This window comes from Amblyomma maculatum, chromosome 6, assembly GCF_055883805.1.
Source record: "Amblyomma maculatum isolate TAMU_Amacu chromosome 6, ASM5588380v1, whole genome shotgun sequence".
Lineage (NCBI taxonomy): Eukaryota > Metazoa > Arthropoda > Arachnida > Ixodida > Ixodidae > Amblyomma > Amblyomma maculatum.
Genome location: NC_139349.1, coordinates 175956470 through 175972427, shown reverse-complemented (window position 1 = coordinate 175972427; position 15958 = coordinate 175956470). Strand labels below are relative to the sequence as shown.

At 47.2% G+C, this 15958-nt stretch overlaps 1 protein-coding gene across 4 annotated transcripts in view; it reads left to right on the top strand.

The window, feature by feature from the left end:
• Fas2 (neural cell adhesion molecule fasciclin 2) overlaps positions 1-15958 on the top strand; it is a 139959-nt gene that overhangs the window by 90322 nt on the left and 33679 nt on the right. For all 4 annotated transcript variants that reach the window (XR_014708241.1, XM_084607716.1, XM_084607714.1 and 1 more), the window contains exons 9-12: positions 661-814; positions 1283-1741; positions 6701-6960; positions 12255-12444. Coding sequence is in view for 3 of the 4 variants with exons in the window: in XM_084607716.1 (XP_084463842.1) it covers positions 661-814; positions 1283-1741; positions 6701-6960; positions 12255-12444 (1063 nt within the window). In the remaining variant the exon portion in view is untranslated. The remainder of the gene's footprint in view (positions 1-660; positions 815-1282; positions 1742-6700; positions 6961-12254; positions 12445-15958) is intronic.

The following is a 15958-nucleotide window of genomic DNA, read 5'->3' as shown; positions in this document are numbered from 1 at the left end:
ATGGACAGTAAAGCATTATAAGTAGTAAGAAGACAGAAGTGGTAGTGACTGTAAGAGAGTGAATTAGTAGCAGCGAGAGTAATGCATTTGGCAGGGGATGAACAGTAGCCTGCCAGCGCACCTCTCGGAAGGCAGTGCGCAACAGTTATCTTGCCAGGCGAAGGTAAAAGGTTCAGGATAGATTGAGCACAACTCGGAGAACTGTGGAAAGGAAATTGGTTGGTGTCAATTGAGGACACTACAGTAACCTATGACACATGGAAGAGAGCGAACAAAAAATGGCTTGACATTTTGGTTTGTGAAGAGAACAGAACAGATTAGGGTACAAACAGGAGCCGATATTCCAACTAAGGTCAAAGGAAAATGGAAACGGGATAGGCATGGAATCTGTGTGGCATACAATGAATGTCCCCATAGTGCACTGGAATGGGCCCCGAGCAAAGACCAATATAGCAGGGTGCAGCAGCATATTGGGTAGGCTGTTGAGGCTAGCTTAAAGTTGGAGTGATGGTGGTGGATTGATGGTGTGGTGGTGTCTTCATGTTGTGCGTTGCATGAAGGGCATGCTACTGCTTACAAAAAAGACGTATAAGCACTGCGGGATTCCATCCATTCATTTATTTATTCCTGAAGCAATCTGTCTCTGCATCCTCTCCGCAGCATTTCAAGTTTCAGGAGACCCAGAATGACCAGCAGGAGACGGTGTTGACAATGACCGCGATGAGCGCGACACGAGAGATGGACGGCCTCTACTATTGCTCGGCTGAGAACAAGGCGGAGAAAGTGGAGCGTGTTGGCCACCTCACTGTGCAGTGTATGTGCCACTTCCATTTTGATGTCACCTATGTCACAGAAACACCCAGCTTTGGTCAGGTGTCACTTACGTCTGTAGATGGAGGAGGCATGTTATGCAGACAAAAATAGACCCTGTGAAGCAAAACCAGGCTGCCCAGCCGGGAAGTACCTGACCCACGTAATATGTCAGAAGTGGACACTCTGAAAGGGTTCCCACCGCATGTCCTAGTATCGTGGAGTAAGAGCTGCAGCACTATCCAACGGTGGTGAAATCCATTTCTCTAGTACCTGCAGTATGGTTAGGATGGCAGAATCTGGCTTGGTGGAAAGGAAACCCGAATAGTTGCCTCCATTAATAGTCTCTATCTCAGACAGTTGGAAGCCTGACAAGCTTGTGGTTGTTTCGATGATTCATATTTCAAGGAGAGAGACGTGCTTTTGCTTTGTAGAGCATTGCCTCACCGTCTTCTCACTCCCATCTTCCCAGTCCCACCGCAGGTGTTCGCCCGTGAGAACCCTGTCAAGACGTGGGGCCAGCGTCCCGCCGTTCTAGAGTGTGTGGCGGAGGCCATCCCCAATGCCACTTTGTCCTGGTATTACCGCAAGCAGCTGCTGCAGGAGCGCACGGGCCAGTACTTCAAGGTGGAGGGCAGCCGTGGCAGCAGCAAGCTGACCGTAGCGCCCACCTTCCCCGACCGCTTTGGCACCTACGTGTGCGAGGCCCAGAACTTCCTGGGAAAAGGTGCTGTCGACATTGTGCTGCAGGAGGCTCGCCTGCCGGGGGCCCTGCCCAGCCCCCGGGTGGATGCCCTCACCCCCACCACTATCACCTTCGGATTTGTCCATGCGGCGGATGACGGGGGCATGCCCATCACCAAGATCATTATCAAGTACTGGAAGGATGGCGACCGCGAGGATGTCGCCAAGGTTCAGGAGTGGAGCGACAGTGCGTGTTAGATTTGATTTTCTTCCACCTTCAACACATGCCAACTCTCAAATTTGGACTGAACCTCCTGATCGGTTGTACAGAGAAGGTCGTATTTCTCCTGAAAATTGTCCCAGCCTTGTCGGCCAGCTAGGCAGGCCGAAATATGTGTGAATTAGGGTGTCGCTGGTCATTTCTCTCGCTGTTCGTATGCTGGCTCCCATTCTACTTTTTCTGTAACATGCTTCCCTTCTACCATGGTGAAATTGTTTACTAGCTCTTCGTGGTTTGAGCAGTGAAGCCCGCTTTCTGTGCCGATGTCTTGTGAGGAGGCTCAGCCGCTACTGCTTCGTACCACAGTAGAGGCTACAAAGGACACTGCCATTTTGGTGGAGTTTTTGGCACTTTAGGCTAGACTACATGGTGAAGGTGCTAAAATTTCTTGCAACTCAGTTTTCTTCTTAACCAATAAGGCTATTCTGCCAATTGCTTAGAAACATAATGCTATATTCACGATTCCTTTGTGCAGTTTATTTGCACCGATCTAAATGGTCTCCTATAGACTTTTTGGGGGCCGCTGGATAATTCCTTCCTGATATAATTTTCTTTTTTTTTTTTATTCCTGTCTGCTGGTATTCAAATCAAAATGGCTTACTGTATCTTGAGAAAGTCCAGATATATTTAAGAAAGTTATATTCTTAAAATCAATTTTATCAGAACTAAATTAATCCTGAATGTCAGCCTAGCCACTAAGGGCGAAAAAAAAATTGACAGAGAAAAGTGTGAGGTTTCACTCCGGTGCTCTTTTACTATTCTGCCTAAAAAATTTGGGCACCTCCGTCACACACATGCTTTGCCACTATGCAGTAGTGCTTCAGCCGCACAGAATTTTATCGTCACAAAAAGTAGTTTGTTATTAAAGCTTTTCTGGTTACCTAAGCAAAAGCTGACCGTCTGATGAAATCATATGCTCAAGAATTTCGATATCCCTATGCCTTTTGATATATGCAAATGTTAAAGACTGATTTTGTTTGCTCTTTAGATTGCGACAGCCTGCCATGGCAGATGCAATCAATCTTTTTGCCAGTTGATCATCAAGTCGTTAATCTGACATTAAGGTGCACCAACGATTTCCACAAGGCATGTAGGAGTGAAACGAGTGGAAAGCGGCTAGCTAAGATCTGCCTTAAACTTCAGGCTGAACGCATGGGATGTTTCTTCAGTACATCTGCAAAAGTCGTTGTGGCCAGTCATGCATTCAATCTTTCAATCCTTGGTAATTTGTTGTGATGTGCCGGTGACTTAGACAACTCGGCCACTGCCGCTCATCTTACCAGGGAGCCATTTCTTTTTAAAATGCCAGTTTCCTTCCAGGTGCCATGAAATAGTTAAAACCAGATTTAGCGAGAGTTTCTTACACCTGACCCTGCCTTTTGAGGCATTAGCTTACCTGTTACAAATTGAATGTGAAAAGGCTGAATCTGACCAGGAGCTGTCAAATTCCAGGAGAAATGGGTACATGCTTGTTCCATACAACTGCCTGGAACGTTGGCCTCAGACTTGTGAAGCAGTCACCATGCCAGACTTCGAAATTATTTGGTCTTTGGGAGTTCCGCTTCCACTGTGTAGCACAACTCAGGAGTGCTCATTTGAAAATTGCACAAGTAGTATTTTTTTCCTACGCTCTGGTCTGTCCTTATTTTGAGTAATACAGTAGAACCTCGCTATAGTGATATAGTAAAAACTCAAATATAGTAAAGTGAAACTGAAGTCCCAGTTCATATTCCACCTTTATAGTAAAGATATTTTTGATAAACATCGGTTATAGTAAAGTGCGCCTGGCCGCAGCGATGGCTTCCCACGAAGTGATATCACCGCAAACGCACTACCTAGGATCGCAAGGCAGTTTTTTCTTTTTAAAATAAAATCGTGTTCTTTTGTATGGCTTTACCACTAGGCTTGGCAGGACTGTGGAGAAGCCAACTTTACGTAGGCTTGAAGCAATCAGGGAAAGCATGCAGCGCATAGAAAAAAAGCAAAGCTGTCTACAAATGCGGAAAGAAGCTGGCACATTCAGAAAGTAAAGGAGAAAAGTGCTGGGAGAAATAGAGAAGGGAAGAAGCGGCCGAGCATTCGCAGCATAAAGCACTAGGCAGAAAGAGTGGAAGATTTCTTGTTCATGCAAGGCTTTGGTTTCCAACTTGCCATCATGCTTAAAAGGCTCTTCCACAAGACTTAAACAAGAAATCTTACAATTGAAAAAAGAAAATTCCATGAAAAGGTCATAAGAGACAGATTGAAAGTATTTTAGAGTGTTTTTATTATTAAGCAACAAAACATATCCAGCTGCTTAAGGGGGGACACTGGTCTTAAAACTATTTTCGTTATTTACCAATCAAAATTGATGCAACTTGGTGGGTTTGTGTAGTTTCTTGTGCAGATTCCAAAACTGCAATTATTTATTTTGTGATCCAATTATTTCATGAGATAATTACACCAATTAGTCTAATTCTTATAAGAACAATTACGAAATGATCACTGAAAAAAAACTTCAGGTGAACACATTGCTGGACACTAGAAAGAATGAGGAACACAATGTTGCAAGCAGTTTTTTGATTAAGCAATTATTTCTTGTTTTATTGCATAACAAAGTTCAAAGGTCAAAATATAGTATATAAAGGTCACAAAAAAAAGCCATTTTAAAAATTTTGAACAAGAAATTAAAAAATCTACTTGCAACATTGTGTGCTCCACATATTTGGCTTCATGCTGAAAAAGAAATTATTACTCTATCAGCAATAGGTGCCGAGATATTAAGGCCACAAAACTGCAAGTGGTCGAGAATGCATGTTTTGAGAAAAGAGCAAAAAAGAAACAGGGCATTATTTAACAGACATTCCCTGGTGCAGTGCACACATTTACAATTTAAAATGGCTAGAAACCTCCAGGAATGTAGACCCTCTGCTTTCCAACGTCCAAGTGTTGCCTCTTTCATTTTGATATGCAGTTGCAGCACATTCAGTTGTCACTTTTTCGGTTGCGCGAGTCATATGCAGGCAGCGTTTTTTTTTTTTTTCTTTTTATGTACGTTGTTTTGCTACGTCCTCGCATCAAGACCGCGGTGAGGAAGAAATGTAATTTGGAGCTGTTTGCTGCTTCCCACTGCTCTGCATTGCACTGGAAGCAAGTGAATTCCCCAAGAACTATGAACGAGGTCCGATCGGCGCAAACGCGTGGCGAGCTCTACGAAGACGACGTGTCCCGCAGTTTACGCATTGGAGAATAAGTTTGACGGCGATTCCTTATCCCCGTTCACTTTTTTAAATGCCTATTTCGCCGCCGTATGTTTTACGCTTCGCCAATCTCGGCAAACTGTTTAGATCTGACGATCGTGAACTCCGCATCGCCAAGCGGACTGTCCGCCACGCTGCCGTCATCGTCACGAACACAATCCGTCTACCGCTTCGTTGCTAGAGTTGGCGCGAGTTCAAGCCTTTCCTGTTTTGAGCTTATCTTTCTGCTCATCTGCGGCCTGCGTTATCACTGTCGCGGCGGGTGCGACCGCTGGCAGTAGCAGTCTCCCGTGCTGAGGAATGCGCTAGGCCTACTTCAGGCTCGTACACACGATCGTTCGGCGCACAATTTTCGTCGGCCTGAGCGCGCACAGCCGGGGCAGGGCATCACTTGAGATGATTATTCAACTATTTTTTTCACTTTTTTCACAAATTCTTGCCGTGAACGCACCTCGCGGTTCGGAATCAACTGCGGCCGGCGTCACGTCTCCGCCGTCTCCCCACGGCTCGGGCGCGCCGAGCAGACGCGATCAGCCAGCTCCACCAATGCGGTGACGCCTTATCGTCACGTGCACCCCGAAAGCCAATGGGATTGCAAATGCCACGTTTTCTTTTTTGCTGTTTTTTATGCGACCAATGAGCGAATGTAAACAGCAGAGGCGGCAATTTGAAGACGAAAGGCGGCTCTTTCGAATGAGACCAAGATGGCGACGGTGCCGCGCACAAAATGGGAGCTACGCCTCGCGGAAAATGGTTGTTTCGGGGGTCGTTTTCGGCCCAAATTTGGGCGACATCGATTATATAAATTGGCATTGTGACTAAAATACCGACCCTAGAGATGAAAAACTTAGCAGATACGTAGATAAAGAGCTACTAAAAAGTGATTTTTTCGCGATGTTTTGGTCCGAAAGACCCGTGTCCCCCCTTAATTAGCAGCTACTGGTATAGTAAAGATTTTTGCCGGTCCCAGTGACTTTACTATAAAAAGGTTCTACTGCTATGTTCATTGCTTTGAAGGCTAGTATGCAGTAGGTATTAAAATTTGTGGTATTTTATATTTTGGTTGGTTGAGGTGGTAGGAATGCCGTGGTTGGTTAGGTAGCAACATGTACGATATTGGAAGAGGCAAATTTCATCTTGGCCATTCTTTCATTTTAGTCGGGTTGTCTGCTGTATCTCTGGGATTCGGCCTGATGTAGCAACATAGTCTGAGCAGCACGTGTGAAAGCTTTACTGTGCTTGTGAAGCCTTACACTCTAGCCTTTTTTCATGGTCACTTGTTCCCTGGTCCTTTGCCATGTTTGGTAACAGGCATAACATAAAATTTTGATGTACGCTATATGAGAAGGCTTTAATGCTGCTTCACTAGGTTGTTCTAGTTTCAGAGATTTGTTTAAACAGACATCCAGTATTGTTCATGGTTAGTTTTTGGTTGAGGAGACAGTGTAAAAAACTCTACTTGCAAAAAAAAAAAAAAAAAAAAAAAAACAGCACAGAACACCATGCTGTCCTGCTACTCCTTTTATTGCCCTTGTGGTGGTCTTTCGACCATTTGCATAGCAAAAAGTGGAAACAAGGCTATTGTAGCACAAGAACAGGAGGCGAGAATGCAGTCTAAACAGAAATTTGTAATTTGTCCCACCTAGTACGAATGGTTGAGCAGCGTGGCTTGATCTGGTTGTTTCAGTGGACCGTGCAGACACGGTGACCGTCGACGGCTTGGAGCCCAAGCGCAAGTACTGGTTCCGGTTTGCGGCCCACAGTGCTGTCGGCACAGGCCCCTATTCTGATGCTCTCACGAGGGAGACTCCACCAGAGATGGCTCCAGACCCACCCATCGTGCTTACCAACGAGAACAGCATGTACCCCAACAAGTATGAGATCCGGTGGGCCATGCCACGGGACAACGGCCGCCCTGTGCGCCACTTCCGGGTCACCTACTTCAAGGTGTGCCTTCCCACGTTGTTTCTTTGAGGCACCGCTCATCATTGCTTTCTGGAAAACTCTTTTATTTTAAATTTTTCGCCACAGTCCGGCTTTAACCATTCTGCTGTCGTAGTTCCGCGTGCTATAAATGTATGCAAAGTTCTTGCTTGGTAAAAAAGGTTTGTTGCAATGGACAGTTGTGACAAAGGATGTGGAAATGCTTCCACAGTTGCAACATCATGTCTCATTTGTATCAAAACCAACTCTCCTAGTTTTCTGTTCTCCAGAAGTTGCAGCATCGTAGCAGAGTCTGTATTGCATGGGCTTTGATGATGGCTTGGGTGGATGGGCTCTCGAAAACATAGCAGTCTGTGTCGTAACAGTTGGAATAAACTTACTATTGGAATTTGGTGTGTCTAAAACAACCTATCATTTTAGTCAATTTGTAAGAGAGCTTGATCCTGGGCGAGTTGGTTACATTCCATATGATACAACATATCCAGTTGTCAATAGAAAGCGGAGAACAACATATAGAAGGGCCCACTACAGTTGACTCCCGCCACAACGAAATTCACGGGGCTCGCTAAACATTTCGTTGTCGCGGAATTTCGTTGTCAAGAAATCCGAAAAAAAAAAGGGACAAAAATGACTCTGGAAACCACACTATTTTATTTCCAGAAATCTGTAAGCTTTCTCTGCTTTGGTTTCACCGCCAGCAGCGGCGTCACACGGGTTTCGCACTTTGCCAACAGAGCCATGGCAACATCATCATCGTGAGTGCCAAGGAATTGCCGGATCATGTCGAAGGCATCCATTACCTGGCACTTGGTCGCTGAGGCAGTTTTATCCTGGACGGCCGAGAAAGTCTTCCAGCTGTATGTCAGCGGAGATGCTCCCGGTCTCTTGAAGCGAACTCCATGTCGCATCAATCTCTGGAGTCGATGACGACGGTATGCAGTCTTCTGGGGCTGCGATGGTGCTGGTTGCCGCGCCAAGAAAAAAACCGGCGTGCTTGAAGCAGTTGCTGATAACTGTGCTCGGTGTAGCAATCCATGAAGCAGCCACCATTTGCAGTGCCATGAAGAGGTCCACTTGCGTCTCTCTTCCCGTCTGAGTGTTCAGGAGAAGCCGCTGGATAAGCCGCTTACGGTAGGCACACTTTACACTCCGTATAATCCCCTGATCGAGCGGTTGAATTACTGAAGTGCAGTTGGGCGGGAAGTAGCGCAACTGCACACTTGTCAGCTTCACGTCGTCAATGCGATGGGCCGAACAATTGTCTACGAGCAAACAAACCTTTCGGTTTTGTCTGCTCATATCACTGTCAAGTGCACTCACCCAGTCTGCAAAGACGGCACGAGTCATCCACGCACAAGCGTTCGCAACATACTTTACAGGAAGGCTTCGATTTCCTTTAAAGCATCGCGGTTTAGCACTCTTCCCGATTACTAATGGAGGGCGCTTATCCGACCCATCGAAGTTCGTGCAAAGCAACACAGTAATTCTTTTTTTTACTATGTTTTCCTCCGTGGCAACGTTGCCCTTTAAAGTCGAGAGTCTTCGCTGGGAGCATCTCGTAGAAGAGGGCAGTCTCGTCGGCATTGTATATGTCGGGTGGAGCGTACTGACTCATGATGTCAGGAACGTTATTTGCAGCCCATGCTGAGGCACCTTCCTTGTCCGCTGCAGCAGATTCGCCGCACAAAACCTTTCCGACGACATTGTGCCTAGCTTTAAAACGATTTAGCCATCCTGTACTGGCCTTTAAATCGTCTAGGCCTAGTAAGCAGGCATAGTTAAGGGCCTTCTGCTGCACCATATGCCCACTGAGGGGGATATTTTTCGCTCGCGTGTCTACAAACTATGTGTAGACAGCCTTGTCTAGCTCGTCATACGTCGGCTGCGTCAATTTTTTATGCTTAGCCGATTTTCCCGACGCAAGTGCCTTGTTGACGCTGTCCTTGCATTTCAAAATCGTCGACAGCGAACTCGGGGCGATGCCGAAGTCCACTGCAATGAGTGCCTTCTTCCGTCCGCTGTCCGCTTGGGCGATGATGGCTGCCTTGTCTTCAAGCGAAAGAAACTTTCGTTTTTTAGTTGGTGGTGACTTCGACATTGTAGCGACTGGCAAAAACGGCGAGGTCGTGGTCGACAACGAGAAAATGGGGGTGCGATGCCGGCGACGCGATGTGAAAGCCGAGAAGGGAGAGCTGGCGACAGTGGATTTCGTTGGATTTGTCTTCAGCCGTCTTCAACCGACTGCGCCGAAGACGAGCTAAGCCGTGTACAGCCCCAAAAGTTTTAAAATAGACGGCTCACTGAATGGCGAACGCTTACGAAAAATTCGTTGAAGTGAACGCGTTCTCACAAATAATTCGCTTTGGAGAGAATTTTTAAACATTGCTTCCTATGGGAGCTTCGCGGGAAGTGGAAAATACTTCGTTGTGGTGAAAATTTCGTTGAAGCGGCGTTCGTTGTGCCGGGAGTCAACTGTATACTAGAAGTATAGTTTAAGGTTCATACGTTCTCATGAGACCGGGAAAAAAACATAACAGCCAGGAAAACAGAACGGTGAAGAAAGTTCTAAAAAATTCCACCCCGCTGCTGAACCGAATATGGAGCGAAAGTATTAGCTGCGGGTGACCAAGCGTTCTTCTTCTTCGTCGCGGTTGTTAAGGTCATTCGTGACTGCGGCCACGTAATACGCGATGGGCCGAAACCTGGAGTATTATTGCTTTTGCAATAAAAAGAATGAAAACAGCGAAGCTTTGACATGAAACTATTTTTTTAGCTTAAAAATGAAAAAACTTACCTAAAACATTTGAGAAGGGTGCATTGCCGTTTCTTTCGCTCGCTGCAAAGCACCAAGCGTTTCTCAATACCGTGGAAGGCCGCACTGATGTCAGCGTCACTTTGAGGTGCGACGTGGCTGCAGAGGAAGTCCAGAGCCACAGCGGCTTCTCCAAAGCTCGGTTCTGTCAACTCACGGCAACCACGCAGCTCGTGCTCCTTGTCATCATAATCAGTGGCTTCACTCGTGACCGAATTCGCAACGTCGGCAATGCTTTGGCACTCTGACGTCACGATGGCAGCATCCACAGCGAAGTAGTCGTTATATGCGACTCCCGAAGCACCCAGAGCATTCATAGCCTCGGCTAGCTCTTGATCGCAAGATACATCAGACTCTTCAGCCTCTGTGGCAGTTTCCATTTCCCCGTCTATGCAGCAGCGGCGCAGAGCGAAGCAGTGCTGTGCATTTGACGCACTCACTGCTGTCCATGCTGAAGCGGCATAGTGCATAGCGTCAAGTACAGAAATAGCCGTAGGCTGCTGTCAGCGATCAATATGCATGAGACAGCGCTTCACTATGTATTTCCTGTAGGCATGCTTTAGGTTCTTTATGATACCGGTATCCAACGGCTGCAAATGGCTTGTAGTGTTAGGTGGGAAGAACACAAGCTTCACGTTAAGAAGAAATGGCAGATCTCTTGGATGAGCAGCAGAATTGTCCAGAAAAAGAACATTTCTGTACTGGCAACCCATCTTGTCAAAGTACCAAAGAAATTGTTCGAACAAAGAACACATCATCCATACACGACTGTTGCTTCTGTGCTGACGTGGCAGCAAGTGAGTGTTTTCAAGCATCATTGTTTCTGATAATTTTCAATTACCCATGGTATTAGCTTGTCTGAGCCATCCATGTTACAACAAAGGAGCACCGTCAGTTGGTCTTTGCTGCATTTGCCTCCATGGCATGCTTCGCCTTTCACTCTTAATGGCTTTGATGGCTGCACCCATAAGAAAAGGCCCGTTTCGTCACCGTTATAAATCTCGCGAGGCTCATGCCCTTCAATTGTAGCCGATAGTGTGGCCTTCCAATCGCTGGCTGTTTCTAAGTTGACACTTGCTGCTTCTCTGCTTACCGTCTCATAAGCGATGCCGTGCCTCTTTTGAAATCGGCAATCCATCCATTAGATGCCGCGAAGTCGGTGATGCCCAGTCTGTCAGCTATATATCCATCACCTTCTCAATCAGAATGCTCCCGTCGGAGTTGACAACGGCAGCGCGAGCTTGTTTAGACCAGATGAGGAGAGCCTCGTCGAGGTTTGCATGCTTGGCGCCACAAGCCTGCTTAGCCCTCGGGCTGAAAAGCGCGGCATTCCCCTCTATTTCGGCATGCTTTGAGATGATGCCGTTCAGCATAGAAGGTTACAGACCAAGGTCTTTTGCAATATCCACTCTTCTCTTTTCCGTGCTGGCTGCCTGTCAACCAGCTGGGGATCTTTAACGTGCTCTGACATCGCACAGCACATGGATGCCTCTTCGCCTTCATTGAATGCCGATCCTGACTGCCGGCAACTGCGTTTTGATGGAGGTGAAACAAAAAGGTGTCAGTGTGCTGTGTGATGTCAGGGCACGTTCAAGATCCCCAGGTAGTCTAAATTACTCCAGAGCCTTCCACTACGGCACCTCTTTCACTCTTTCCACTTACACTCCCACCTTCTGTTGACTGCATTGAGTATGGCTAGCTTTTCCTCAAGAGGAAGCACTCTCTGCTTGCACGATGCCATTGACGCCATCAAAGCACGACAAAGACGTTGCAAGTTTGTACGTTCGACTACTTCGACGGCGGATGAAAAAAAAAAGTCTGTTCGAGGCTATGGTGGCATAATGAGTTGATGGTATGGCCATCTAGTGCCAGCCTCGCCAACTCGCGTGCAGCTTCTTGCCACCGGTTCTATAGCCACACCTGGCTAAGACTCGTCAAACGCCAGAAAGGTGCCTGATGCATGTTGTTTGGGCAGATTTGGGGATCCAGGTTGCGACGTATCATGAGACAACGTTTTCACTGCTACAACGTAACAGCAGGGTTCCCAATATATTGCATCCTATGGGAGCTATGTCGGGACCGGATGAAAACGATGTAACAGCCAGGAAAACGCAGTAGTGAGGAATGTAACAGTAGGGTTCAACTCACATGCATGCTTGTATGTGGCGCCATCTGTCGACGGGACGCAGGTGGGAATTTGTAGGACCATCACATGCCCCAATATGTCTCAAATTTCATTTGGGAGCAGACTTGACTGGGTCAGAGACTCAATTGACTTGGGGTCAGAGACTCAATTGACTGAGGTCAGAGACTCGCTTGACTGGGGTCAGAGACTCTCTTGACTGGGGTCATGCTTGGCTGGGGTCATGATTGGCTGCGGTCATGCTTGGCTGCGGTTAGAAGTGCCTTTGTGTCGGCAATAGTATTACTGTAGTTATTTTGAGTGGCGGCACCTGACTGAGTCTTTGCTCTTCCTGTCTGGCAGGTGGACATGCGTCCAGGCACCTTTGTGCGAGTCGAGGAGCCCAAGGTGATCCAGGTGACTGAGTGGCACAATGTTCCCCGGGTGGAACTGCGAGGCCTCTCACCTGAGAGCTACTACCGAGCCGAGATTGAGGCCTACAATGACATCGGCTACAGCAAAGCCGAGAGCCTGGTCTTCCGCACGGCCAGGGGTGAGTAGTAGTGGCTTTTTCTCTTCTGGGGAGGTTGAAGGAATACATGATGCTTTTACAGTGGCACCTCTAAGGATACGAGAAAAGTTTTTTTTTTACAGATCTTTAGAGGAAATGATTGGGCAGGGTATGTTACGTGCAAAAGCGGGAGTTGGTGCGCTTGTGTATCACAACCACTGGAGGGATGCTCAGAGAAGGGTGCAGTGCATTGGGTGAGCAGAGAATCACGATAATTGGTGAGATCGGAAGATCTGCTGTGTACGGCAGCCACAGCTGACACTGTATTGTCATGATTGGATTAGAGTAGCAGCGAAAATGGGTCATGATGGTGCGGTTAATTCCACTTGACGGAGGCACCTACTATTCACTGGCGATTTCAGGCTCTCCGATTAACTGCGATGTCATAGGAACTGATCAGCTGCATTGGCAAATTGCCTCCTTTGAGGGACATTTGCAGCTGCATCTTTGAGTTGTATCCAACTATTCTGTATCCCTTTATAACAGTCCTGGAATGATAAAGTATTATTGTTATAGACTAAGGAGAGATGGACTTCAAAGAAGTGCATTTTTCGTAAAAATTTGCAATTTTGTCTTTCTGACTGCAAAATAATCTATGTGCATTCAACTGCAATTTATCCAAATATCAAGGTGAAATTCAAGCTCTAAGTAAAAAGTCTTTACTAAGTCAGGGTGGTTCGAGAAACTGCGAAGTTTAGCGTATTTCGTCAACTTTCGAGCAGTTGCATTTAAAAGGCGCAGCACCGCCCGCCATTGCTGTTTGCTTTGAGAGGTAGAGTAGGCCTTCTTTTTGCAGATGGCGCCTCACGCAGTATCATGCTCGGCCGGAAAATATGAAAAAATGTTTTAAGCGCCTCGTTTTCACGGTTTCAGTGGTCCTTTAAATCGCGTGGTGTTCTAGCGAAGCCGCCATGCGTCGAGACCAATGCGTTGCTGCGGTAACGCCTAACTTCTGCTTTCTCCCTGTGCAGCGCGTACACCGATCTGCCCGGCCTTTTTGTTTTTCTCGAATTAGTTCATGATGAATGACTCAAAGGAGCACAGTTTCCGAAGTAGAAAGGCTAGCGCGAAGAACCCGTACAAAGGACACTGTTGCAAGGTTCGCAAAACTACAGTGGAAGGCCACGCAAATCCTGAGCCCCAGCTAGCCCTAACTCCGGTAACGGACGCTCCGAGGAAATCGACGCCGTTGCAGAATTTGTGGGCACCCCTGAGAGCTAAAGACTGAATTATTCAGTAATGACGGAGCAGCAAGCGGTCATCATTCTACAAACGCGACTATCTGCAACTTGAGCACTTACACGTTACTTGTTACACGTTACTGGTAAGCGGAGCTACTTGTCCAACGTGCAGTACTCATAGCTTTGTGGCCCCCGAAACGGCTGAGAAACGAAAGGGCCCTGTGGCATTTTTGGAACCACACTGTGGTAATACAGTCGAACCCGGATATATCGACTCGAAGGGGATCGCGAAAAAGTTCGATATACAGAAATTGGCTAGTGACGGCACTTACGATGGGAAAAAACGATACCGTATTTGCCGCGTAATCAACCCATTCGCATAATGAACCCACTCTCCACTTTTGCACCCGAGAATTTGAAAAAAAAAAATGTGTTAAGGCCAGCTCACTCACATGCAAGCAATTGAGCGATCTCAGCGACGAGCGGCAGCGACAGAGCAAAAAATTTCCAATTTCCAACTTGTTGGAACTGCGTCCCGCTGCTCGAGCCACCGCGGCAACTTGAAACAAGGTTTCTGTGTCTGTGTCGCTGCAGCAGAAAATCGCGAGCGTTTTCCACAGCTCATTTCTTGGCAGCGTGCCTGTGATTGCTTGATTGCACTAGCCTGGTTCGATTTATCACGCCGCCCTTGGGGCAGGTGTCATGATCGCAGCAGCTGACGGCTTGCTTCCGTTGATTCATACATGCAAAGATAAACGGCTCCCGCCCCCGCCAAAAAAAAGCCTGCCACTTCTTAACATCCGCAGCCGCCATATCTTACGCTACGTCGCGCATACAGCACGACGATAAGAAAGAATGACTCTCGCAAAAAAAATAAAAATAAAAATAAAAAAAAAACGGAGAGCTGCCGCTTCTTAACGTCCGCAGGCACATCAGCCGCCACGCGTAGAGGGTTCGCAACACACGCTGGAAAAAGCGTCCCACGTGTGTCTGAAAACGGGCTGAGCTGGCTTGGCGCATGCGTAGCGCGTGCTGAAGGAGAGAGCTCCGCAAGGAATGGGCACACTCACGCACATGGCTTGAAAACGTCATGTGTTGACGCGCGGGAAATGATAACTACAGATGCGCGCGCCTTTGGGGAATGGGCGCGGCGCTGTCCAGAACTGTCCCCTCTCATTCCTTCTGCGCGTGGCTTGAAAACGCCACGCGGCAAACGGCCAAGGGTGATGCGGTCTTTGGGGAAGGCACACTTTCCCGTGCACGGTGCGGAGTTCGATATATCGAACGACCGGCGAAATTGAGTTCGATATATGACGCGGCTTTCCTATACTTTTACATGGGATTTTCAAGGGGATATTCCGCGAGTTCGATATAACCAAAATTCAATATATCCGGGTTCGATATAACCGGGTTCGACTGTAGCGAGCGCCCTGAATCACTACTTTCTTATACATCTGACCGTATACAGGGACAAATGTGCCTGATGAGGACAGAAACCGGCAATTTATCATATTACATGGGCTTGCCAGAAAATAGAGGCAATGCCTATATTCACAACGCCACGCCGAAGCAGTGGGAGGCTGCGCTGTCCAGTTCGGAATCGAAAGACCAGCTTTGGCTGATTGAACGGGCCAGCCGGGCAGCAAAGGCCGCGGGAGTCCTGGAATGAGGACCCAACCACGGGAGCTCTACATTATTATTTTTTTTTTGCATTATATAAAGTTTGCACTCTCTCTATACGCACACCTCCGGCCTTGTTGTGCCTGGTTGGGTTGGAGGTGTCACAAGCTCCTATCAGAGTGGAAGCTCCCACGGCAGCTTTGCTGTGAATGTCAAGGTGGTCGTGGCTGCGCGTGCGATAGGCATTGGGCACCAGCAGATTTTGCGTTTTTGTGCCATTCTTGGCTTGCCGATGCTGCTGCATCACAAGAATTTTACAGTGATCAGCAAAAAAGTTCATGCTGCAGCTATGAAAACTGCAGCTGACGACATGTAAACTGCGAGTGTCATGGCGAAGAAAGCACGTCTCACAGACTCTCTTCGTGAAGGTAGTGAGGGACCAACATATGGAGTCGGAGAGTTTTAGTGAACTTGGCTGTGTTCGGGACACATTTTTCTATTCTCTCAGGAGATTTCATGTGCTTATATTATGTTGTTGAAGAATACCAGTGATTGAAACTTTCAAGTGTGTTTTTCTCCATTTTTAGTTTTTACCAATTTTAACATTTTGTGCAAACATTTTCAGGCACTTAAAATGCCTTAATTTGGATGAAAAATTGCACACCTGTTCTTCAATGCATGTCGAATGTCGATAT